Genomic DNA, 17150 nt, shown 5'->3' with positions numbered 1-17150 from the left:
TATGATCGACAACATGGCAGTTCTCAGAGAGTTATTCATCTTTCCAACCCTGAATGAATTGATCTTAAAGGCTAGCAATCATTTGAATGAATCATACAGTAAATGAAGGGAATAACCCCGTTTACCACCCAATAAACTGGCCTCGGGGGCTTTAAAACACCCCCATAAAATATCAACATTGTTGATCCAGTCCTAGTTGGTGGGAGTCCTGAAGGGTCAACCTGAGGTCTAGGCAGTGAGAGGGGTAGGGGACAGGGGACAGGGACAGGGGTACGGGACAGGGGACAGGGGACAGGGGAGAGGGACAGGGGACAGGGGAGAGGGGAGAGGGATGACAGGGGACAGGGGTAGGGGACAGGGGACAGGGACAGGGGACAGGGGAGAGGGGAGAGGGATGACAGGGGACAGGGGTAGGGGACAGGGGACAGGGACAGGGGACAGGGGAGAGGGGAGAGGGATGACAGGGGACAGGGGTAGGGGACAGGGGACAGGGGACAGGGACAGGGGACAGGGGAGAGGGGAGAGGGATGACAGGGGACAGGGGACAGGGACAGGGATGACAGGGGACAGGCGACAGGGGTAGGGGACAGGGATAGGGGACAGGGATAGGGGACAGGGATAGGGGACAGGGGACAGGGGACAGGGATGACAGTACAGTAGGCGTGGGGGACAGGGGAGAGGGATGACAGGGGACAGGGATGACAGGGGACAGGGGACAGGGATAGGGGACAGGGATAGGGGACAGGGGACAGGGGACAGGGATGACAGTACAGTAGGCGTGGGGGACAGGGGACAGGGATGACAGTACAGTAGGTATGGGGGACAGGGGACAGGGATGACAGTACAGTAGGCGTGGGGGACAGGGGAGAGGGATGACAGTACAGCAGGTATGGGGGACAGGGGAGAGGGATGACAGTACAGTAGGTATGGGGGACAGGGGAGAGGGATGACAGTACAGTAGGTATGGGGGACAGGGGAGAGGGATGACAGTACAGTAGGTATGGGGGACAGGGGACAGGGATGACAGTACAGTAGGCGTGGGGGACAGGGGAGAGGGATGACAGTACAGCAGGTATGGGGGACAGGGGAGAGGGATGACAGTACAGTAGGTATGGGGGACAGGGGAGAGGGATGACAGTACAGTAGGTATGGGGGACAGGGATGACAGTACAGTAGGTATGGGGGACAGGGGAGAGGGATGACAGTACAGCAGGTATGGGGGACAGGGGAGAGGGATGACAGTACAGTAGGCGTGGGGGACAGGGGACAGGGGAGAGGGATGACAGTACAGTAGGTATGGGGGACAGGGGAGAGGGATGACAGTACAGCAGGTATGGGGGACAGGGGAGAGGGATGACAGTACAGTAGGTATGGGGACCAGGAACAGGGATGACAGTACAGTAGGTATGGGGGACAGGGATGACAGTACAGTAGGTATGGGGACCAGGAACAGGGATGACAGTACAGTAGGTATGGGGGACAGGGATGACAGTACAGTAGGTATGGGGACATGGATGACAGTACAGTAGGTATGGGGACAGGGATGACAGTACAGTACAGTAGGTATGGGGGACAGGGGACAGGGATGACAGTACAGTAGGTATGGGGACAGGGATGACAGTACAGTAGGCATGGGGGACAGGGATGACAGTACAGTAGACATGGGGGACAGGGATGACAGTACAGTAGGTATGGGGGACAGGGATGACAGTACAGTAGACATGGGGGACAGGGGATGACAGTACAGTAGGTATGGGGGACAGGGGACAGGGATGACAGTAAAGTAGGCATGGGGGACAGTGGACAGGGATGACAGGACAGTAGAAGTGGGGGACAGTGATGACAGTACAGTAGGTATGGGGGACAGGGGACAGGGATGACAGTAAAGTAGGCATGGGGGACCGGGATGACAGTACAGTAGTTATGGGGACAGGGATGACAGTACAGTAGGCATGGGGGACAGGGATGACAGTACAGTAGACATGGGGGACAGGGATGACAGTAAAGTAGGCGTGGGGGACAGGGATGACAGTCGATTAGGTATGGGGACAGGAGACAGGGATGACAGTACAGTAGGTATGGGGGACAGGGATGACAGTAAAGTTGACGTGGGGGACAGGGATGACAGTACAGTAGGCGTGGGGGACAGGGATGACAGTACAGTAGGTATGGGGGACAGGGATGACAGTAAAGTAGGCATGGGGACAGGGATGACAGTACAGTAGGTATGGGGACAGGGGACAGGGATGACAGTAAAGTTGACGTGGGGGACAGGGATGACAGTACAGTAGGCGTGGGGGACAGGGATGACAGTAGGCGTGGGGGACAGGGGACAGGGATGACAGTACAGTAGGCGTGGGGGACAGGGATGACAGTACAGTAGGCATGGGGGACAGGGGACAGGGATGACAGTACAGTAGGAGTGGGGGACAGGGGACAGGGATGACAGTACAGTAGGCGTGGGGGACAGTGGACAGGGATGACAGTACAGTAGGCGTGGGGGACAGGGGACAGGGATGACAGTACAGTAGGCGTGGGGGACAGGGGACATGGATGACAGTACAGTAGGCGTGGGGGACAGTGGACAGGGATGACAGTACAGTAGGCGTGGCGGACAGGGGACAGGGATGACAGTACAGTAGGCGTGGGGGACAGTGGACAGGGATGACAGGACAGTAGGCGTGGGGGACAGGGGACAGGGATGACAGTACAGTAGGCGTGGGGGACAGTGGACAGGGATGACAGGACAGTAGGCGTGGGGGACAGGGGACAGGGATGACAGTACATTAGGCGTGGGGGACTCACCCAGAAGTGTGCGTGGCAGTTGACCACCATGGTGCGTTCGATCAGCTCGTCAGGACACTCCAGGAGATGGTGACCGGAGACCACGCCGGCGTTGTTTATCAACATGTCCACGTTTCCCACCTCCCGACGCACCTTCTCCGCCGTGGAGTACACACTCTCCCGCTTGCCCACGTCACACACATACGTGTACACCTGCGGCTGGAACGGAAGAACCTCCTCTAGCCCTCCGACTGCTCCTGGATAGATGGAGGGAGGGAGGGAGAGAGAGGAAGTGAGAATGAACCACACCACAGTATTAGAGTACATCACTGGAGGGCAGACAAGAAAATCAAAATAGACAGTCCAAATCAGAATAAGGTAATAACACATTTAAAATCAAGCCATGGAAAATAACTTTTCATTTAAAGTTGATGGGAAAGTCAGACCCTTTAATTGCCATTAAACAGTTCTGAAACCTATTATTTTCTGCCCTCTATAGCTGCTGAGTGCACTCTGTGTGTAGATCAAATATATTATTATTATTATTATTATTATTATTAAATATGAGCCTATACATTTTCGCCCCTATAGGCAATGACAGGGTAGGCTACTAGCACAAACCCACCGTGTAGGACCAGAGAGAGGACTTTAACAGGGAGCTGCCCTGTGGCGAGGGCACCGTACCCACGCCTAGCGTACGGAATGAAGTTCTACTCAGAATTAAATGCTAATAAACTGAGTCGACAGTAAATAGGCTAGTTGGTTTAAAAACACCATATTGTTATCAATAGAATAATGTATATGGTGACCCTCCTGACCAGACAAAATTTGATCAAGCTCATGAGCCAAATAATCGCGTTGAAAAAATCGGATGACAGATATTTTCAGGCAACTCACCGTCTTTGGGCATCGGGGTTTCACTGTCCAGCTCCCGGTAGATTTCCCTCACCAACTCCGCGGTCTCCTCGTTGCTTTGGCTGTTGATGTCCCATAGCACCAGTACAGCCCGTCTTCGAGCGAACTCCTTGGCGAACAGCCGGCCGAGGCCGCTTCCAGCCCCGGTGATCACACACACCTGTCCCGCTACACTCTTCTCCTTCGGCCGCACCACCCATTTCGCCCCGGCGGTGACAAAAGCCCAGAGCACTTTCAAGATGACCACGAAGAATTCCGCAAGAATGACCATAGCATTCATCATCTTGAATGCGATGGCAATGAGCAAGATAATTAAAGAAATTCAAAACGGAGATAATATTGTATAGAAAGTGCACACCGTTTGCTTTACTGTGGTTTAAGTGACAAGTCAGTTATAGCAGCCAAAGTTGTGATAAATAGGCTATCTACCGAAATGACTTGTAAACTAATTAAACTAATATCGCCGGTGAAACCAACGGTCTGAATCCTGTCAATTCAAAACACTCTAAATAGAATAGAGATCTACTGGACTGATTATTGATTTTCTCTAATAAATTACTCTACCCCAAGACAGCAAAAGCATGCAGCCATTAACTGAATCAATGAATGCAATGCTCAACAAATGTTAGAAAACTTGTTGCTGGTTTTCTCAAGTTGCTTCCCGATCCCGCAAACAGTCCCAGTTGTCAGAAGTGCGCATAGATTAAGTAAGGACGGAGTTGCGTGTAGACAGTGCCACTGCGTTGCGCCCTTCCATCTGCAACAGCGACAGACCTGCAATGCTCTCATAACACAGCAGCGGCTAATGCGCTTTTTAACCACTTTGCCCGTCAATGGACCCCAATAGGACGGGGGCCGCAGCGCCTGACAGAAATAGAAGGCGGATTATTTTTAGTCAAATGAAAGGCGCGTAGTGGAAACTGGAGGCTGAATTGATGAGCTCTTTTGTGCCACCTGTAGGACTTTTGAAGTGGTGTCAGATGAATGAAAATAGAGGGGAAATGTTTTAGCCATTGTTTAATACATGTTTTAATTCTCTTCCTTTTTTTATTTTTTTATTAAATAAAAATAACATTCCGACTTTTTAAAGATAACCTAACTGTAAATGTGGCACCTGTACAAAAGCGTTTTTATCACTGATGACGATTTTACTGTTTTCGTTTATTACATGAACAATATGTCGGTTTGATTTAAGGTTTTGAAACTTTATAAGTTACATTCAAATGTCATCCAAAATCTTTTAAAACCAGTCAATATGTACACATCAATTGTAATTCTATTCAATAAGTATAGCCTATATATTTCAAATTTAATGTTTTTATTGTCAGGTGCACAAGTACAGTGCAATGCCTTTCTTGCTAGCTCTTTCCCAACAATGCAGTCATCAATATCAGTAGTACTGTATCACTGGAGGCTGCTGAGGGGAGGACGGCTCATAATAAGGGCTGGAATGGAGTCAATGGAATGGAATCAAACACGTGAAAAACATGTTTTTGATGCCATTCCATTGACTCCATTCCAGCCATTATTATGAGCCGTCCTCCCCTCAGCAGCCTCCATTGATATATATATATATAGAAAGTCAAGTAGAACAAAAACACAATAAATAGAAATAAGAAAAACATGAGAAAGTAAGTCAGCTATATACAGGGACAGTTCCAGGGTCAGTAGCTATATACAGGGACAGTTCTAGGGTCAGTAGCTATATACAGGGTCAGTTCCAGGGTCAGTAGCTATATACAGGGACAGTTCCAGGGTCAGTAGCTATATACAGGGACAGTTCCAGGGTCAGTAGCTATATACAGGGACAGTTCAAGGGTCAGTAGCTATATACAGGGACCCTATATACAGGGACCCTGTATATAGCTACTGACCCTGGAACTGTATATAGATGTGTCACTAGTAGATCATTAATCCAGTGTGATGACCATTGCATACCGTACGATGTCTGTATTAAGCCAGCTCCAAGATGAGTAAAATAATTGTTATGTTCTATTATAGTGAAATTTGAGGGATTCTAATTCAGTATTAACACAGTAAAATTGGATGGTAAACATTTTGTCCGAATTCTGCATGAATGAATGAATGAATTAAAATCCCTCAAAGTCCACTGTAATATGAAGTAACATATGAACTTTGAACTTTGAGGGATTTTAATTCATGCATTCATTCACGCAGACATATGACAAAATGTTTACCATCCAATTTTACTGTGTTGAAATTGAATTATAATCCATCAAAGTTCACTGTAATATGCAGTAGACTAGTGTTTTTCCAAGGTTGTAGCTGGCATAATTTGGACATGTTATGCTTTGCGATGTTAATGACATTGGATTAGTGATGTAATAATAATATGCCATTTAGCAGATGCTTTTATCCAATGCGACTTACAGTCATGCGTGCATACATTTTTGTGTATGGGTGGTCCCGGGGATCGAACCCACTACCTTGGCGTTACAAGCGCCGTGCTCTACCAGCTGAGCTACTAGTGGCACTCATCTCAAAAAAGGTTTACCAGCCATTCTTACAGTTATTATTATTATTTTTTACATAGGGGTCATCAAAGTTCACTGTAATATAATAATATAACTACTTAACTATTTAACACACATGATAAAGATAATGTAGTTATTTAACACTTTATTTATAATCTCTCTTTAATGAGACAAGGAATGTGTAGCATTGGGGAAAGTAGTGGTACGTGTTAATTGTAGGGGTTCCCATGGGGCTGGGGATCAGACATGTCCGGTGTGAGAGAGAGAGAGGCAGGTTGAGGGTTAGAGCAGTGCAGAAGTTGTCGTACGCTGAGGCAGTGAAGAAACTATAGGAAGATGGGTCAAGGGGGAGGGATCCTGAGAGGAGTGGTGTGAGTAGTAGATTGGATTTTTGCCATTTATAGCAATGGTTATCAACTGTACTGCAGGGATGGAACCTAAGTCGCAGAAAATAGAGGTGCAACCAAGAAGAGTAGTAATATGTTCACTCTGCATCAGTTTTGTGTAATTTAAAATCTGGAAAGTCAGAACGTGAACGTTAGAAATAATGATGTTGTTGTTATGGTTACAAAGAAACGGTATTGAAATTCAGTTCTGTTGTATTGCGGCTCATTTATGGAAGTGATATAGTAGACATAACGGCACAAAGAACAGAGAAAAATAATATTGTGGATATACAGGTGCAGTTGGGTAGAGGGGAAATTGGGTTAGATTGCTGGCAGAGAATATAGGATGAAAGTAGCAAGGGCAGACATTTTTATAGAAAAGGAAATCTGTACGGGAGATAGTGTCGGTTGACAACTCCGTTGTGTCCTCCTCCCAGAGTGCGAAGAGCCTTGGCGTGACCCTGGACAACACCCTGTCGTTCTCCGCTAACATCAAGGCGGTGACCCGATCCTGCAGGTTCATGCTCTACAACATTCGGAGAGTACGACCCTGCCTTACACAGGAAGCGGCACAGGTCCTAATCCAGGCACTTGTCATCTCCCGTCTGGATTACTGCAACTCGCTGTTGGCTGGGCTCCCTGCCTGTGCCATTAAACCCCTACAACTCATCCAGAATGCCGCAGCCCGTCTGGTGTTCAACCTTCCCAAGTTCTCTCACGTCACCCCCCTCCTCCGCACACTCCACTGGCTTCCAGTTGTAGCTCGCATCCGTTACAAGACCATGGTGCTTGCCTATGGAGCAGTGAGGGGAACGGCACCTCCGTACCTTCAGGCTCTGATCAGTCCCTACACCCAGGCGAGGGCATTGCGTTCATCCACCTCTGGCCTGCTGGCTCCCCTTCCTCTGCGGAAGCATAGTTCCCGCTCAGCCCAGTCAAAGCTGTTCGCTGCTCTGGCACCCCAATGGTGGAACAAGCTCCCTCACGACGCCAGGACAGCGGAGTCACTCACCACCTTCCGGAGACATTTGAAACCCCACCTCTTTAAGGAACACCTGGGATAGGATAAAGTAATCCTTCTATCCCCCCCCCCCCCCCCCAAAAAAAAAAAGTATAATTGTAAAGTGGTTATCCCACTGGCTATAGGGTGAATGCACCAATTTGTAGTCGCTCTGGATAAGAGCGTCTGCTAAATGACGTAAATGTGCCCTTGAGCAAGGCACTTAACCCTAATTGCTCCTGTAAGTCGCTCTGGATAAGATATGACTAAAATGTAAAAATGTAAAATGTGTCATATAATGGGAACAGAAGGGAGGAGGTTATGTTGTGTAGGATGAGAGTAGGGCATACGGAATGTAATTAATCTTTGAAATTAATAGTACTTGGTACTGGAATGTGTAATGGCTGCATGGTAGAGGAAACGGTTGAAAATGTATTATTATTTTGTGAACTGTATGATGTAGAAAGAGAGAGGTTGTTTGGCAGGGTCAGAGGTCAGACGGGAATGGGGAGTGGGTGGTATTTTTGGGTGGGGGTGATGGGAGTAGTGAGGTTTGTGGGGAATTCTTTCATTTTATTAGAAATTCAGGGTTAGTTAAGAAAATATAGTGGTATAGATTGGTCGTGACCGGCCTCACACTCCAGTACAGTAGATGGCAGTGTATGCAACTGTCAGTTGGTTGCGATTCGCCAATAAAACTTAAAAGAAGAAGAATAAGACACTGTGCGCGTGCTAGCTAGCTAGGACTCCGGTAAACAGCAGGCGGGAGAAGGAGGCGTCCACCGGTAGCACATATATTTATAACTAACCCAAGATAATTCATCTGCGTCGTTTACAGTGGGAGCAAATTAAGCACAGGTGGGCAGAACAAGCAAGGAGGCGGGCAGAGCCAAGCACGAGTTAGCGAGATTCTATTGGTGCGTTGTCGCAATTATTTGCATATTTCTGTTAGGGAACGCCTCCGTTGTGAAAACAACGTGATTTTTAAAATGTTATGGCAAAGCGTCAAGTCTATAAAACTCAGTGCACTGTGTTCGTAACATATTTTAGTGTTGGGAACAGAAACATTTATTGAGATCAGATGTTTCATCGATGACAAAATGTGCAGAATGTCGGTCCAGTCTCCCCTAGTTACAGCCTCTCCCACTACCCGCGACTGGACTTCCTCTCACTAGCATATTTGATGGTGAGAAAACGTGCATCAGTTTTATAGCCCGTGACTTGTCTAGGTTACCCATTTCTGTCTGTGCCGGTAGCACAGATAGAACTAGGAGTAAGATGTTTCACCGGCTGTATAAATCTGAAGCATCCGGTGGGAATTTCCACTCCCCACCAAATAAAGTGGGTAGAGGAAGCCCAATGGCCAGCAGTTTATGGAGCGAGATGTAACTGGGCTGACATTCTGCTGATTTTGCTATCGAAGAAAAGCCTGATCTCAATACAGTTCTCTTCCTGAAACTAAGGGGGTGGAGCACCTCTTTTGAGCCCCACCTGTTTAGCTAAATATATATATATATATATATATATATATATATATATATATATATATATATATATATATATATATATATATATATATATATATATATAATATATATATATTTATTTATTTTGCCTGTTTTGCATGTTATTTTGGCATTAATACGTGTCATATATCAGTTTGCAAAGAATGTAAAAAACAATAATAATTTAGTTAATAAAGCCGCATACAAACATGGTCTCTTTTTTGATTTCTTGAGTAAGGCAGCTTCAAAATGCAGGTATTCCAGCCTAGCTCAGTGCTTTCTGTGGTGGTGGTGGGGCATCCAGTGGAAAATACTGAGTGTAGGGATTGGTAATGTTCTCTAGTTTTTCCGTGATTGGCTCAGCGTTCTGTCACTCATGGGGACACTATGTCACCGCAACATCTACAGGGAGAGCTCGAATATTCAAGCCCCTTGGGTACTGCCATAGATTTACATTAGAAGTGCCCATCCAAGATGGCTCAAGGTCATTGGCCACAGATAAAATTAAGTCAAATCACATTATATCTACCCTAGCTTTGATTGGACTGATCATGTCAGCATCATAATCTTAGCTAGCAGGCTAGACAAACAGTCATCATCATGAATCAAGTCGACAATCTACTGGCAAATCCTTTTCAAGCCTTGCCATATGAAGAGAAATTATAGATAAAACGTATCTGTGCTCATCGGCCATTGGACATAAACATTACACAACAAGTTGGAAATCGCAAATTCAACAATGAGTGGTTTGGAAGGAATCAGTGGCTAACTGCAAGCGTTGCAAAGCCATCTATTCAGTGGAGAGGGTGTGTGGTCCAAGTCTGGGTTTAAAGGTATCTTTTCCAAGCTTAAAAGGATAAACATTTACATGCAACACAATGGGCCAGAAAAGGTTAAATACATTGGCCACGTTCAAAACAATTGGAAACTCGGAACTGGGACATCTCAGACTTCAGTGAGTTCAAGACAACTGGGAACTCTGAAAAAAACTAGCTCAGACTGGGAAAATACGTTTTAAACGGTCATCCAACTCGGAATTCCAAGTCGGGAACTCTGACCTCTTTCTAAAGCTCCGACCTGAAGATCACTGACGTCATGATTCGACATAGTTTTTTTCCTAGTTCTCAGTTGTCTTGAAAGCACCATTAAGCCAGAGAATGCCAGGCTTTGATGACAAAGTTCGATGACAAAATTTGCCCACAAGAAGGACCACCGCGCCACCTTCCTGTTCAAGTGAGCACAGCACAACAAGGTGAGTCCAAAAATGTATTGTATGCTGCTGCATAAATGATGTAATATGCCAGGGAGATATGTATACTGTAGCTAAGAAAGTAATACTAAGTGTATGTTGTGTATTAAGCTGTTAGTAGCCAATGTGCCTTACCCTAATAATTTTCTCCCTTTCCCCCTCATATTTTAGCCTACTGTTCTGACTTGGTGGTGCACATGTAGCATATAGCCTGTTTTAGAGAAATGTCATCATCAAATATTATAAGAGCTTTCATTGTCTGCTTATATGCCCCCTTTATTTATCCTACGGTTCTGACTTGGTGTACAGGGAGAATACTGTAAGAACGGCCCATGTTCTGAATTCTGTAGCTGTACATTTCAAAAGTGCTGAACAAATAGTTATATTGACGACACCTGGCTATCAGGCTATCACCTGGCTTAGTTAGCTCATGAATGTCTTAATCGAAATTACAGATTGCTTCTTATCCGCTCATCGTTCCCTTATGCCATAGTTTGTACATCTCAATTGTCAGTAGAAACCACATTTGTATAAGCAAGTCAGCCATATCAGCTATGTCTTTTTTTTAAAGGCAGTAAATGAGTCTGAATGAACTGTTTCGTTGCCAGACAAGGCTCCGCTAATAGCCAGGTGTAGCAGTGGTAAGGATTCACTCCATGGTGCTGAAAAGAAAGCTCTGCAGTTGGGACAGCTTTATGTAGGCCCTAACAGTTTCACCGTTTCTCATGTTGAGTTTGCCCCACCAAGATTGACATGCTAAAATCGCCACTGGAGGGGGAGACACTGCGAGATTAGTGCCAGGAGCAAATTATTCTCAGGCAGTTGAATAGACAGCGACTGGGGTCCTACAACCATTTAACTCACGCATGCGCATGAGGGAAATTCTCTTTCTCGGTGGACACAATGGCGGACGCAGAGTGAGTGATTTTTGCTCTGGCAGAATCTATGCCCATCTACTAATTTAACAAATAATCCCACGTTATTTGACATTAAATTGTTTATCGTCAGTTAACGAACATGTTTGTCGCGTCGGTAGTGTTGAGTGACGTTTTCTACTCTACGATATTTTTTGTTCATTTGGTTGACTCGGACTGGATGTGGGCATAAACATGCCCGGTTTGCGAATCAATTTGCACGTTTTAAGCTATATGCGTGGCTCGTAGTGTTACTTACATATTGTCGATGAGTTGCAAAGTATATTTTCTGAATATTTCGCTGTTTGATCCCCTCTATATCACAATGTAGACTTGGCGTCTTGTCTTCGGCCGGCGAAACTAACTAGCTAATTTACTAAGCCAGGCTCACGTTTTGGGAATGGGTAGTTTTCGGTGACGTTGCTAGTTAACACTAACAGCCTTCGCAACATGTTTGGTCCGTTAAGGTATTATTCCTCAGTCGGTCACTTCCATGTTAAACAGTTTTTTGCTACTCTAAACAAAGTGTTGCCTCTGTTGCAGAAAAAAGGTTCCGGCGGTCCCTGAGAGCCTTTTGAAAAGGCGCAAGGCCTTCGCCACCATGAAGGCCATGCGCATCAAGAAGATGCTGGCCGATAAAAAGGCAAGTTTGAACTAACCCAAGTAATAACCTAACTAGCGGACTTCCATATTTACGTTTTACAATGCATACAATCTCCCCAGAAATGCAGGTGATGTACTGCGTAGAACTGGCTGGTTGTGGGGGGTAATAGCTATCCATTTAAGCCCCACTGTCATTCAATCGGTATAACTACAATGTGGTTAATGATGCTCAACTTTTTTCCCCATCTTATCGACTCTGGTGAAACCAGTCAGAAATAGCCAATTTGTCTGAAACCACATATAAATGTTGTCCTAAATAAGCAATGTCAGCTGTAACATTTAGCTATCCACTCCATCAGTTTAAACACAGCTTCCTGTAGGATGTTCACCCATAAAAGGAGGAATTAATTCAAGGTTTATGCAAATGTGTAAAAATTTGATTGGTCAAGCACCAAATATGGAAGAGAGACAACCAAGAGCAGCGCAGTCTGAACTAGCAAAGGTCACAGCAAATTAACGTTATTATTGTATCAACACTGTCAAGTCTAAGGTTATAATATTGTAAATAATAATCTAGTTGATGCTATGTAATTTATAATGACATGGGGCAAAGAATTACGCTTCCAACATTAATTTCATAGCGCACTGTTTTTCTCTACAACGTGCAGTATCAACTTTGGTCCTACTGTGAAGTTAACTATAGGTGTTACTCTGCTGTAGTGTTCTGCTCCGACTCATAGTTGACGCCTCGTATCCCCAGACTCGCAAGGTGACCAGGAAACTGATCTACAAGAGGGCTGAGAAGTACCACAAGGATTACAGGGAGATGTACAGGCGCGAGATCCGCATGGGGCGGACGGCCCGCAAGGTCGGGAACTTCTATGTCCCAGCTGAGCCCAAGCTGGCCTTCGTCATCAGGATCAGGGGGTACGTTTTCTGTGGATGAAAGTCTGCTAAATGCATATTTTTTTTTTTGTCAGATTTCCATGTGTCTTGTACACCATTACTCAGGTGCTGGGTAAAACATGGATGTAATTAAGTCGTTACCTGGACACTGATTTTTATTTGTTGTCACTTGGTATAGCTGGTGACAATGTCTCCTTCCTGTCTTTCAAACTTCTTCACAATGTGGTTAATGATGCTCAACTTTTTTCCCCATCTTATCGACTCTGGTGAAACCAGTCTGAAAACTAAGCCAATTTGTCTGAAACCACACTGAAGGTAAACTAAAAACCGACTGGAAAATGAAAACTAGTGACGCTGTGCTGAACAACATGTACCTCTCTGCCTGGCCCCCCTCTCAGTATCAACGGCGTCAGCCCCAAGGTGCGCAAGGTCCTCCAGCTCCTGCGTCTGCGTCAGATCTTCAACGGAGTGTTCGTCAAACTGAACAAGGCTTCAATCAACATGTTGAGGATCGCCGAGCCCTACATCGCTTGGGGGTAAGGCTGACAATACTACCACGGTGTATTCACTAGGAAGCCAAAGTAGGGTGGGACTAACCTGAATTGGCCAATAAGAAATGCTCGTTTTCGTAGCGGAACTTTTCATGTTGCAAACGGGTTTGCACTAATAAATACACCCCTGCTTTGTGAACACCCTGTTGAATTTTAGGGTTACGGTTCTGTGTCGCTTGAGGTAGATGGTACAACTTGTCCCGGAAGTTCTTCACAATGTGGTTAATGATGCTCAACTTTTTTCCCCATCTTATCGACTCTGGTGAATCCAGTCTGAAAAATAAGCCAATTTGTCTGAAACCACATTGATATTACTAATGGCACTCAGTAAAACCGTTAAAAAACACTTCTGTCACGCCCAGTATGAAATGATCCAAATTAATGTTTTGGTTGGGTGCAGCTGCGGTAGTTATCACTGTTTTTGTTTGCGACTACACTACTTGCACCACGGTGGTCCACAGATAGTAGTTTTGTGCTCTCGTCTCCCAGGTACCCCAACCTGAAGTCGGTGCGCGAGCTGATCTACAAGCGTGGCCACGGCAGGATGACCAAGCAGCGCATCGCCCTCACAGACAACGCCCTGATCGAGAAGGCCCTGGGTACGCATTTTCAAGCCTTCATAATGTTGGAAGTCAAAGCCACTTTCACATTTACTCTACTGTAGAATAGATGGGTTGTCTGCACTGTAATGATTGTCCCGTCATTCAATCTTCGTCACAATGTGGTTAATGATGCTCAACTTTTTTCCCCATCTTATCGACTCTGGTGAATCCAGTCTGAAAAATAAGCCAATTTGTCTGAAACCACATTGAATCATTTGGACATAGATATCCCATTACTGTACACAGACCTTTAGCCACAAGCATTTCGCTACACCCACAATAACATCTGCTATATATACAGTGCTTTCGGAAAGTATTCAGACCCCTTGACTTTTCCTACATTTTGGTACGTTATAGCATTAGTCTAAAATGGATTTAAATAGTTTTTTCCCCCTCATCAATCTACACACAATACCCCATAATGACAAAGCCAAAACAGGTTTATAAAGAACTGAAATCACATTTACTTAAGTATTCAGACCCTTTACTCAGTACTTTGTTGATGAACCTTTGGCAGCGATTACAGCCTCAAGTCTTCTTGGGTATGACGCTACAAGCTTGGCACACCTGTATTTGGGGAGTTTCTCCCATTCTTCTCTGCAGATCCTCTCAAGCTCTGTCAGGTTGGATGGGGAGCGTTGCTGCACAGCTATTTTCAGGTCTCTCCAGAGGTGTTAGATCGGGTTCAAGTCCGGGCTCTGGCTGGGCCACTCAAGGACATTCAGAGGCTTGTCCCGAAGCCACTCCTGCGTTGTCTTGGCTGTGTGCTTAGGGTCATTGTCCTGTTGGAAGGTGAACCTTCACCCCAGTCTGAGGTCCTGAGCGCTCTGGAGCAGGTTTTCATCAAGGATCTCTCTGTACTTCGCTCCGTTCATCTTTCCCTCGAACCTGACTAGTCTCCCAGTCTCTGCCACTGAAAAACATCCCCACAGCATGATGTTGCCACCACCATGCTTCACCGTAGGGATGGTGCCAGGTTTCCACCAGACGTGATGCTTGGCATTCAGGCCAAAGAGTGCAGTCTTGTTTTCATCAGACCAGAGAATCTTGTTTCTCATGGTCTGAGAGTCCTTTAGGTGCCTTTTGGCAAACTCCAAGCTGGCTGTCATGTGCCTTTTACTGAGGAGTGGCTTCCGTCTGGCCACTCTACCATAAAGGCCTGATTGGTGGAGTGCTGCAGAGATGGTTGTCCTTCTGGAACGTTCTCCCATCTCCACAGAGGAACTCTGGAGCTCTGTCAGAGTGACCATCGGGTTCTTGGTCACCTCCCTGACCAAGGTCTTTCTCCCCAGATTGCTCTGTTTTGCCGGACGGCCAGCTTTAGGAAGAGTCTTGGTGGTTCCAAACTGCCATTTTAAGAATTATGGAGCACCCTGTGTTCTTGGGGGACCTTCAATGCTGCATAACACAATTGGTACCCTTCCCCAGATCTGTGCCTCAACACAATGCTGTCTCTTAAACTCTACGGACAATTCCTTCAACCTCATGGCTTGGTTTTTGCTCTGACATGCACTGTCAACTGTGGGACCTTATATAGACAGGTGTGTGCCTTTCCAAATCATGTCCAATCAATTGAATTTACCACAGGTGGACTCCAATCAAGTTGTAGAAACATCTCAAGGATGATCAATGGAAACAGGATGCACCTGAGCTCAATTTCGAGTCTCATAGCAAAGGGTCTGAATACTTATGTAAATAAGGTATTTCTGTTTTTATATTTTTATAAATTTGCAAAAAAAAATAAACCTGGTTTTGCTTTGTCACCCCCTGTATATAGCCTCCCTACTGTTTATTTTATTTTACTGCTTCTCTTTAATTATTTTTAATTATCTCTTGTTTTACTGCATTGTTGGTTTAGGGCTTGTTTCACTGAAGTCTACACCTGTTGTATTCGGTGCATGTGGCAAACAAAATTAATTTGTCATCATGGGGTGTTGTGTAGATTGCTGAGGGGAATCCATTTTAGAATAAGGCTGTAATGTGACAATGTGTGAAAAGTCAAGGGGTCTGAATACTTTCCGAAAGCACTATGTTACCAATACAATTTAGAAGGGGTTATCTTTGATTGGTACCGATCATTGTCAATTTGATCTCCTGGATGGTCAGTCCTTCCATATGTATATGAATTTGAGTGGTTACATTTCTCCAACCCCATCCCTCAGCTCTTTGAATTGAACTGCAGATTGCCCTTTTTTTTTTTTTTTTACAAATATGTACAAGCACTCCTCACTCTGTCCTCGTCCCTCCAGGTAAATACAGCATCATCTGCATGGAGGACCTGATACATGAGATCTACACAGTCGGGAAGAACTTCAAGCCTGCCAACAACTTCCTGTGGCCCTTCAAGCTGTCCACCCCCCGCGGCGGCATGAACAAGAAGACTACTCACTTTGTGGAGGGAGGCGATGCTGGAAACAGGGAGGACCAGATCAACAGACTCGTCAGGAGGATGAACTAGAGGTGAGATGCGGCACACGTCAGGGTTAAGGCAGCGTTTCCCAACACTGGCATGGTGTAGCTGTCAGCATCGGGTTTGGTGACTACTGCCTACATGATCAGCTTTATACCAGTGTTATGATCGAGAACAAAACCATTTGAACATTGTTTATGGGCATCTTCTCAAGTGTCCAGTTTCTATTTTACACAATGTGGTTAATGATGCTCAACTTTTTTCCCCATCTTATCGACTCTGGTGAATCCAGTCTGAAAAATAAGCCAATTTGTCTGAAACCACATTAGTAAACCACTGGCACTTTGAGGATGTTCCCCCCCTCCAGTTACTTAATGAATTAAAGGAAGTTGTGTGTGTGTTAGATGCTCTGAATTTTAAAAGTTCAAGTTTCTGCTCAGCGCCGGAAAACATTTTGAACATTGGCGACAACGGATCTCGAACTAAACATAGGAAATGTGTATTTGCCGTAAGCAATGTGGCTTGTTTTCTGGTATTAATGTTCACATTTCTTGTCTTTCAGGTTTTTCACAGGATGCTGTTGAGTTTGTACAATAAACATCAAAAGGAACTTATTGGTCTTGTCTCATAACTCTGGTGTCTGAAATCTATTGTGTAGCATTGGAGCATCCCAAGTGTGTTCCTACATAAAATACACTGGACTCTACTGCGGGGCTCTCCAAGCCTGTTCCTGGAGAGCTACCCTCCTGTAGGTTTTTGCTCTAGTTGTACCTAACATAATTCAGCTCATCAACCAGCTAATTTTTTTTAGAGTCAAGTGCACTAAATTA

General features: G+C 45.4%; 2 protein-coding genes across 2 annotated transcripts; one reads left to right on the top strand and one right to left on the bottom strand.

Annotated features, from left to right (window-relative positions):
* Positions 1-2452: 2452 nt before the first annotated feature.
* LOC311118582 (retinol dehydrogenase 10-A-like) lies at positions 2453-4454 on the bottom strand (the record flags this gene model as incomplete). Its single annotated transcript, XM_084193371.1, has 2 exons — positions 3682-4454; positions 2453-3041 (listed from the first exon to the last, which is right to left on the bottom strand). Coding segments are annotated over exons 1-2 (890 nt in total), but the record flags the coding sequence as incomplete, so codon positions are not given.
* A 6725-nt stretch (positions 4455-11179) lies between these two features.
* Positions 11180-16930, top strand: LOC311118584 (large ribosomal subunit protein uL30). The gene is made up of 7 exons (XM_084193373.1): positions 11180-11251; positions 11792-11891; positions 12612-12778; positions 13156-13293; positions 13798-13907; positions 16160-16370; positions 16883-16930. Exons 1-6 carry the CDS (start codon positions 11238-11240, stop codon positions 16366-16368), a joined length of 738 nt encoding a protein of 245 aa, XP_084049499.1. The 5' UTR covers positions 11180-11237; the 3' UTR covers positions 16369-16370; positions 16883-16930.
* The last annotated feature ends 220 nt before the right edge of the window (positions 16931-17150 follow it).

The sequence above is a fragment of the Coregonus lavaretus genome (assembly GCF_964263955.1).
Source record: "Coregonus lavaretus genome assembly, contig: HAP1_SCAFFOLD_880, whole genome shotgun sequence".
Lineage (NCBI taxonomy): Eukaryota > Metazoa > Chordata > Actinopteri > Salmoniformes > Salmonidae > Coregonus > Coregonus lavaretus.
This window is presented reverse-complemented; position numbering and strand designations above follow the sequence as displayed.